Genomic DNA, 9,365 nt, shown 5'->3' with positions numbered 1-9,365 from the left:
ACTCTTTTCGTTCATATTTTTTAAGGAAAGAAGTTCCTAAAGTATTAATTCTACACTACGAAAATACTAAAGAAAAATCCTGTTTTAAAAAGGTTTAAGTACACTTGAGTATGAGTTTAAGTGTATCAGTACATTATTAAGTTGTGTTAATGATAGCCACAAAGTTGAGCACTTAACTACATTTTGCAGAATGCAACAATTGTAATATTCATGAAATGCTCATTTTAAAAGGAACAACATTTACCAAGTTAGTAAATAAGAGAAAACCACAGATCAATAAAATAAATGTATTGTGACTAAAAGCAGACCCTAAAAGAAAGACACAACTTAGAAAACCTGATAGGACTGAACTCTAAAATCCAAGGTTAAAAGGTGAGTTGTGTAGTGAGAAAAACGGTAAGAGATATAATAACCTACACGAATAGCAAAAGTGCAAATACCCATGTGTCAAGAATGGGATTAAATGTTTTGTGTCCTTCAAACAGAACTGCTTTGTGGAAACTACCTGGAAAGTATTTACAGTATCATAAAAAAAACATAGCTGGATAGTGTAGTGTTAAAACTACACACCGGGAGGTGCAAGTTTGATTCCCACGCGGGGCGTCTGTAAGGGTCCTAACCCCCCCCCCCCGAGAACCTTAATAGACAACACTAGTTATTCCAACATTTGGAAGAAGGGACTTTCACAGAGCTATAGATTGATGAGGTACAACACACATGCTACGACAAGGGGGAGCCAGGATGACAAGTTGGGGGGGAGATATCATCACCCGCAGATAGAAGAACTGACCTGAAAGACTGAAACCTGGATATATAAAATTTTTTATTTATAAACGTGTATCTAAATCTCACTATCATGAGTATAATAAAGTATAATAATAATAATAAATTAAAATAAAAATCCCGAAATGAAATAAATAAATAAAGGACTAAAATGAAATAAATGACCTGACTATTCTATAGTTTGCCCACCAGGGGGTGCTGAAGACCGGATGATACTTTGAAATACAAAGACTAGACATAAAAGATGGGTGTAAATACTACAGTCAGAAAAGAGAAGTAGCAAAATCATGCATCCCCTATAATCACCAGCAGGGGGCATCTTCTCTGGATGTGTAACTGTACAGAAGTCTGAGACAACACTGATGCTTCCCACATGATCAATGACCTCAATAAAATCCTGATGAGTTTATGGTCTCAATCACTAGTTTCGAGTGTTACCTAATACAGCACTGGTTTTATTTTGGAAACGAGTCCCATTAGAGTCCAAAAGGGTGCCGCGCAGGATGGGAATTAGGTCAGGCTTATCTTGTAAATGAAGACTTGATACTATAGGAGTGTACAGTGTCCTTTAGCAGTCCTGGAGACCAGTCCTTGCTCTGTCAGTCAAAATATGTGTGCTGTTACCAACAAATGATAAAAGCCTTTCCTAATTTAAAATGGAGCCTTTTAGCCACGCCTCATATTTTAGCATTTCTTCAGTTCTGGTTCCTGCACCTGGACAGGTTTGAGTTCACTGCAGATCCAGAGGATCTCAGTGTATCAATCCATCACAGCCTATCTCAGTAAGCGCCAGTGCAGAGAGCACCAGATGACAATGTGATAAATGCTGTCACAACAAGAGCCTCAGTGCTGCAGATGCTCCACACTTTCTCAGATGAGAAGGACAGTTAAAGGTGAAGGATCTCAGTGAAGTCAGAGATGCGATCGTCATTTGGACGACTTTTCTTGAATCCACCCTGACAGTATTTCTAAATGTGAGAGTTTAGTTCTGTCCTTTTACACCCCAAACTGCTTTTTTCATTTATTTTTGGTACTGTTGCACTGAATGAAAATTAACTGCAAAAACAAAATAACCTGACGTTCTTATAATTCAGGCATTAAAAATCATGAAAAACACACAGACCATGTGCTTCCTCCCAGCTTCCTTTAAAATGAACTTTGACCCTGAAAGCATTTCTAATATTTTCCTGCCCAGAAATGTTGATTTTAGATTTCCCCTCCTCTTCCTCCTCCTTCTTCTTAAGAAAGACATTTCAAACTACTCTTTGTGTGTTGAGATGTAAACTTCTATAAGAAACAAAGTCCAGAAAGCAAACAGCTGATATTTAAGTCAGATATGCTGCAAAACAACCCATACCGTTCAGACAGAGGTTTGAATTTCATTTTCTACAGTTGCATTGGCACATTTGAATACAGAAGGCCTTTATTGTTTAATGTGTACACAAAGCATTTTGTTTCACCTGCCAAATCAGCAGCCGAGCTGTTTGAGTTCACAAACATGTTGATGAACAGGCTTGACCGCCTGAGGACTGCAGTTCCTGATCTGCATCCTGTTCAGGGTGAGGAATGAGAGTGAGTCACGTGGCTGAGCAACCTTCACCTCGGCAACAGCACGGATCTGGCAAACAAAGCTCTATGACCGTGTCTGTGCCAGCACCTCAGTCCTGCTGCTTATTTGAAAAATGAAGGAGAGCTGTTCCAGTGACTTGGGATGTGCTTTAAACAAGTGAAAACAAACCAGCTTTGCCAGGTTCGACTTTAATCTGATCCTAATCTTAATTTGTTAGCGCTGCAAACAGCCAAACCCACTGTGAAAAAACAATTCAGTGTACACGTTCAGCCCGTCTCAGGCAGTGGTGTGTCCTCATCCAGCCAGCATTGTGCTATTTGCATAAGGTGTATTGTTTGCGGAGCTCACACAGCTTCTCTTTATTAGCGCTTCAAGATGAGACAGAATAATCATTGAGATTCTTTGAGGAAAAGTTCAAGAAGGAGTCTGTTTAACCAGCGACTGGTCAGCTCAGCTTAGCATAAAGAATGGAAACAGGAAGGAAATGTGATAACACTCAAAATGACAAAATCTGAGCAGTTTATTCAGCTGTCATTTCCTGTTGGACAAGTCAAACTGTCTGCCAAGAAAGAGCTGCAAATATGCTTCATTTGTTTCAGCCAGAGAAAGACGGGAGCACAAACCAGGAGCTTGTAGTTTTCACTGACGGGCCTCTCCATCACATCGAGACCACCACGCTCCATGACATGTTCAGAGCAAAGAGTCGCTCACTCAGGGAAACAACATAGGTTACGTGATGAGGAGCGTGTATTTCCCCGGCCTTCATTATTAAAAGTAATCATCAGTGCATGCTTAGCCTTACTCTTCTTTACTGCCAGAAAGGCTTGGGTGGCTTTTATAGGGATAGGCTTGGATTTTGTTTTGGCCACGTGTTAAGTAAGCTTAGCGTGTAAGTAAGCTTCAAAAACTAGAAGATATGTTTCAAATGAAGTCTTAAACATTTATTTTGACAGCGTTTTTCCATTAACAGCTTTCACATTTGGTTTTCTAAAAAACAAACAGGAGACTTTAACTTAACCTAAACCCCAACTCCAACTGTAAATGAGTCAGCAGACGCCTGATGAGTGTTAAATCAGCTTAACTTGATGACTGCCTTCACATAAATACCAGAACCAGTGAGAGTTATGACAGTAACATGCATCGAAAAAGAAAAGTATATGACTGACCATCCTTCAAAAAGACATCATTTTCAAGCCCACAGTCAACAGAAGCTTGGATTACTACGATCACATGACATAAGATTATCTCCATTTCAGTAAATAACTACTCATACTTGGTCTCCTTCTTTAACAGAGACATAAGTAAGACAAGAATCCTGACTTCAAATATATCTGTGAGAAAGTAATGACAGAAGCATAACAGGGAAAAAAAGAACAGTTCATTTAGAGAAGTGTGAGCAGCAGCATGTTGCTTATGTCGCACTCGAGACCAAAGTTGATTGTAGCTCCTGGTGACGTCCTGACAAAGAGAAAAGTCCAGCACACGTCAAACAGCACGTGCCTTATACGAGCACACAGCTGATTAACATGTTTCAGCACAAGCCGGCTTATATACAGTACACGAGTCCTATCGGTGTTTTCATCCTAGAAATTAAATGAGAAGAAGAATTCACAATGTTCACAGTGAGAAAAAAACAAAACATGCTTCTTATATTAAGTAGCAGTTATAAAAGAAAGACTGAAACCTTTAAAGATGAAATAATTCAAGCAAGAAGTTGAATTCATGATCACTTTGTGACAATGACATGTCAGCTTACAGAGAGCGAAGCATTGAATAACACAGACGTCTAATAAAATTAAAACCTTGTTTGCAATCGTACTTTTCTAACATTGCACAACATTTTACTGCCTGCACCATTTACACAGGGAGCTTTTATGCCATGTTGATTCACTGTGTCATTAGTAATAAACATGGCAGGGACTCCGTAGGTAAAACTGTTGCCTCACAGTGAGAAGCTCCTGGGCTAGAGCCACAGCAGGCATCTTTTCTTACGAGTAATATCTAAGCTAAAGCTGGATCCATTATTTTTTCCTCATTTCCTGTCAAATGCGTACAATTTTAAAAGTGTGGAGATATTAAACAGCCAAAGTTTAGGTAAGGCCAGAGTATGATACGGTTTGAATCATTTCAGCTGTGAGGCTTCGTGCTTTCAAAGGATGCAGGATTTTAATCCCGACTGTGCATCAAAAGTTGCAGACTCGTTTTAGAACTTACAAACACAGAGATAACTTCGGTTTATGAAACAAAAGAGAAAAAAAATGATTCAGCGGCGCACTTTTGGGTTGATTTACATGCGATCGGTTACAGGAAGGCTCTGGGATTGGATCGAGGATCTTTGAGGTTTCTGTATCTGTGGGTGAGCCAGACTCCAAGGACCTGAAATCAACAACAAATGAGCAGCTGTCAGTTTTCTCAGTATACAAAAACCTCCTGCAGCACACATCAGCACCCGTTCACAGCAGACTACAAGTCTTTTAGCTTCACTGTAATGACATTTTCCCGACCTCTGTGAAACTGAAGAAGAGGCCGATGCCGCCAACAAACTGCAGCACCTGCCCGGCATAATTCTGGAGGATGTCTGCGCAGGCCACACAAGATGAAGTGTTAACGCAGACCTGGAGGAACAAAACAAGCAAACAAAACACAATCTTGACCAAGTTGCTTCTTAGAAGAAAATCTAGGAAATCTTTTCAGAGTGTTTTACTCACAGCAGGACACGAGCTGTTGTCCACTTGAGAGAAGCCGCAGCAGTTTAGAGTCCTCTCCAGGTCCTTCTGTGTGCCTTTAGACTTGTTCCATCCGGCCTCCAGCAGCAAGTTCTGCAGATGAAAATCAGCATCACTGGAGCTCAATTCATGTATACGAGACTTAAAAGTAATCCTGAAATGATCCTTTATTTAGACCTTGCATATTCTCATTGATTTGTCTCGCTTTGCTCCACAGTGAATTTTGCATGTGCCTCACAGAGCCACGCAAACATTCTTTAATTAAAGTCCTGCATTCAGTAGCTCCTTAAACAGAAATGACCAACTCTGAATAAGTTTGCTTTTTAGAGTATATTCCTAAATTGTTATCATTAAGCTCTACTATTTTTAGGATGTTGCAATCTGGTAGAGGAGTCTCAACAGTGTCAGTTCAAGCAGGCCACTGTGTTGACCCTGAGTCTACACATGTTGTCCTGTGATCAGGAAGCCATTATAAGCGCTATAAAACATGTAGGCTCTTTATATGGAGGAAGGAAAGCCTGCAACACTGCAGACAACATAATTTAGAAGACTTAGATATCAGTGTGTCACTGTTAAGGCACAGTAAGATCTAACATTAATGTTGCTTAAACTCAGATTTTTATTTGGCATGTAAATCAGGTGCAGCTCTGCTGTTAACTGTCTGAATGTACAAAGCTAAATATAATGTAAATAGCCTGAGTGCAAATTTCTGCCTGCTGATTCTACCACTTTGTTTTTTTACATATTCGTATTCACCGTTGTGGAGGTCCCAGAACAGAGACATGAAATCAATTATAAATACTGCGTTTCCACATAAAACAATCTTGTTTTAACTACAGTCCCTAACACTGAAGCTACCAGCAGTTCTCCAAGTTTGTTCCTGGGACTAAAAGTCCCATTTGTGTTTTTTAAAACCTGAAAAACCTAATTATGATTTATATTTTTAATGATTCATCTGAATCTGCACAGTAACTACAATCAAGCATCTATAACTGAGTAAAATATCAAAGAGTGACTCTCAAAATACAGAAGAAACATAGCGGAAATACTCAAATATAAAAACAATACTGGAATAGAGCCGTTAAAGACGTTTGTCTGCCTGTAACTGTCTAAAAGCCAAACGGTGTCCAAAATATTGTTTGGATTGTTGAGAAAAGACTAAATAAACTTACCTGTTGATCTTTATTGAGAGCCAGACATGCACAGGACACTGAAAACTGCAGCACAAACACTATGGAGAGAACCATCATGTACTGGACCAAGTTGAGGACGTTTAAAGCGTGTTGTTGCTATGCCTACGAGCCATTAAAACTCAGGACACACATCCACTAGAGCATAAAATCCTGGATTTGTGTGAAGGATACAAAGAAGAGCAGGACCTGGTGGTGCTTTAGGGCACCGCACAGACCCACAAAGGCAACAAAGAACAGGAAGACTCCCACGCCGATGACCCCTGCCACCACCTGGATACTGGAGACCAGGCCAAACCATTTCCCCCAGGCTGCCACGCCAATCAGCAACAGGCTCACCAGCTGAGGGGGAAAGGTGTGATAACACAAGGAAAAAGAAGGAAAAGTCTCATTTTTTAAGTCTGGACCAGGAACTGTTTTTAAGGAGGGGCAGGAATCAACTTTCAAGGTGCTGATTGCAGAATGAAACTAAGCTCACTAAGCAAGTAAAATCGGAATATGCTCTCCCTTCATTTCTTTCACTACATCCATGAAACTTCCCTGAGGTCCTCTTTTCCTCCTGCCTGGCAGCTTCTTTGTCCACTATATCCTCCATCTCGCCTCTACAGTAGCCATTTAAGTATTCCTGTGTTATATTAGTTTCTACATCAACGTGTTGATAAAAATTTTGAACTTTGGTCTCAACACTATTTACTTTAAAGCTTTAGTTGTTTATTTTTTGCAGATTAGAAAAGTTCTATTTCGAGATGTTCCCGTGAAGGAACATTTCAGATTGAACTGCCTCTTCTGTCACTGCTGCTTGAACTGAGTGGCCGTGGCTCATACGTGGAGGATCCTGCCCAGCGTCTGCATCACTTACTGAGAGAATTGAACACTGCAACACTGAAAATCTTTCTTCACTTTTTTTCTAGACAGTGATTTGATGAGCTCTTAATTTTGTTCCATTTTATGGAGCTTTAATCAATTTGATCATTGATTCATTCATTTTACCTGTCAGAGCTTATCCTAGAAATCTACTATGACATCATGGTGTGTCATTATAAAGCTGCTTAGCAACAGCTACACCATTAAAGTCAATTAATCATTAATCATTTTGGTCTAGTAAGTGATTATGAGTACTTTTACTTAAATTCTTTTGTTTGTTTGTACTATTACTTAAGCAGGATTATAATTTTTACTAAAAGAGTGCAAATACTTGTTTATGTATGAGGGCACCTGACCCAGTGTATGCTACACTTTTTAAAATTTCTGATGAAATAATCATATTTCCTGTGTGAAGCCCGTTTGAGGAATTTCCTTTTATGACATTACATTAACAATTTGACGCTTCCTGTGTGCTTTTTTAAATGTTTTACAGCTCATGGGAAAGCAGTAAACAGCACTCAGTTTGATTATTAAACAAAACAAGGAAGAAAAGGCCACATAAACACTGCTGATATATTAAAGTTGGGCCTAATACTGGAGCAGCTTTCAAAACGTCATGTTACGCACTTTTTTGGCACTGGAAATAAAAGTTGAAGTAGAAAAATAATAAAAACAGTAATAAATAACCTAAAAAGTAATCATTTACGCATGCCACCTCGTTGCCATGGCAAACACGCATTTCCCCCCTCCCTCCGCTCTTAGTTGTAAATTAACCGACTAGAGAGGTCTCACGTCAACTGGCCCTCAAGGAGACATTTTACCCTCCAGCAAACATCAACATATTTCAACTCACCACATAAAGGATGTTGAGCGCGCTGAGTGCGTTCTTGGTGCAAACGAATCCGCCGCAAACCATCGCTGCTCTCGGGACAAAACGTTTAAAAACGAGATTTCTTCTCCTCCAGCTCTCTCGGCGTGCCTCTCTTGACGTTAAGGGTGGCTGTACCTGCTGATCTGCAGGTGGAGACCCGACAGGTGCTTCCTGGAGAGATCCTGCGCGCTGATTTGTCAGCTGAGGTGACTCACTGATTGTTGTTCAAGCAGTTGATTGCAGAAATTTCGAGATGATCTCACAAGAAGATTTCACAAAGTTACTTTGGTTCATGGTAACTTATTCATTTTAACGATTAACATCTCATAACGCAGAAGTAAAGGTCCTCTCACAGGACATGATTTAATTTGCTACAATGATTTGGAGTTAAATCCTCTACACAGTAGGGACTATGTTACTCTATAGTTCCCCCTTGTGGATGAAAAGTATATCACAGATGAAGAGTATCGAGGTTTTCTTAATTCGCGGACCGCCACGTTCAGCAAAAACAGCTCGTTTAGATCTCAAATGGGCCAAATTAGAAATTGCTGCATGTTTGTTTACATCTCTGACTTACATGAATCTGTGTATTTGCATTCCTGTTTCAGAGATGGAGCGATAAAACATACTAAATGCATTATAATACAACACAATGCTGCTTCTTTATTTGTTGAATGACGGTTCGAGCCCCGGCTTGGACAGTCTCGGTCGTTGTGTCCTTGGGCAAGACACTTCACCCGTTGCCTACTGGTGGTGGTCAGAGGGCCCGGTGGCGCCAGTGTCCGGCAGCCTCGCCTCTGTCAGTGCGCCCCAGGGTGGCTGTGGCTACAATGTAGCTGCCATCACCAGTGTGTGAATGTGTGTGTGAATGGGTGGATGACTGGATGTGTAAAGCACGTTGGGGTCCTTAGGGACTAGTAAAGCAAATACAGGCCATTTACCATTCATTTCTTTCACTACATCCATGAAACTTCCCTGAGGTCCTCTTTTCCTCCTGCCTGGCAGCTTCTTTGTCCACTATATCCTCCATCTCTCCTCTGCACATGCACAAACCATCTGAGCAACACAATGCTGCTTCTTTATTTGTGCCAGCAGAGCTTCATTACAAATGATAATATCAATAGATATATAACATCAGATTGTGTCAAATCCACACGAGCTTCAGATTATCTCAGTATTTAGTTGTCTCCCCTTTTTGTTTAAATGACAGCAGTCTCATAGGTCATAGGTCACATTATCCTAATATGTTCTGACATTTTTTTTCTTCAGAGCTTCATGCATGAACATGATTGTGTTGGAAAGTCCAGTAACAGTCAGCAATCTTTGGTTTTCTTTGGTCTTCAAAGCCTCGAGGTGTGCTC

General features: G+C 40.2%; 1 protein-coding gene across 2 annotated transcripts; it reads right to left on the bottom strand.

The window, feature by feature from the left end:
- Positions 1 to 3,268: 3,268 nt before the first annotated feature.
- tspan13a (tetraspanin 13a) lies at positions 3,269 to 8,305 on the bottom strand. Of its 2 annotated transcripts, XM_085292706.1 has the most exons (7): positions 7,987 to 8,305; positions 6,444 to 6,611; positions 6,252 to 6,332; positions 5,062 to 5,172; positions 4,858 to 4,968; positions 4,629 to 4,729; positions 3,269 to 3,936 (listed from the first exon to the last, which is right to left on the bottom strand). In XM_085292706.1, the coding sequence occupies exons 1-6, from the start codon at positions 8,047 to 8,049 to the stop codon at positions 4,655 to 4,657; spliced, it is 609 nt and encodes a 202-aa protein (XP_085148832.1). In that variant the 5' UTR covers positions 8,050 to 8,305; the 3' UTR covers positions 3,269 to 3,936; positions 4,629 to 4,654. The 2 variants fall into 2 exon arrangements, with proteins under 2 accessions (XP_085148832.1, XP_085148830.1); XM_085292704.1 differs by having other exon boundaries at positions 3,269 to 4,729.
- Positions 8,306 to 9,365: the final 1,060 nt, after the last annotated feature.

The sequence above is a fragment of the Mchenga conophoros genome, linkage group LG11, assembly GCF_057382185.1.
Source record: "Mchenga conophoros isolate Kocher_MC1m ecotype Shallow Benthic linkage group LG11, M_conophoros_male_GT1.1, whole genome shotgun sequence".
Taxonomy (NCBI): domain Eukaryota; kingdom Metazoa; phylum Chordata; class Actinopteri; order Cichliformes; family Cichlidae; genus Mchenga; species Mchenga conophoros.
Note: the sequence above shows the minus strand (reverse complement) of the source record. Positions and strands in the feature narration are given on the sequence as shown.

Coding starts and splice junctions, on each gene's coding strand:
- tspan13a (XM_085292704.1), bottom strand. CDS start 8,049: ATGGTTTGCGGCGGATTCGTTTGCACCAAGAACGCACTCAGCGCGCTC. Junction 6,333..6,443: donor ACCAGGTCCTGCTCTTCTTT/GTATCCTTCACA, acceptor AACTTGGTCCAG/TACATGATGGTTCTCTCCAT. Junction 4,969..5,061: donor ACAACAGCTCGTGTCCTGCT/GTGAGTAAAACA, acceptor TTGTTCCTCCAG/GTCTGCGTTAACACTTCATC.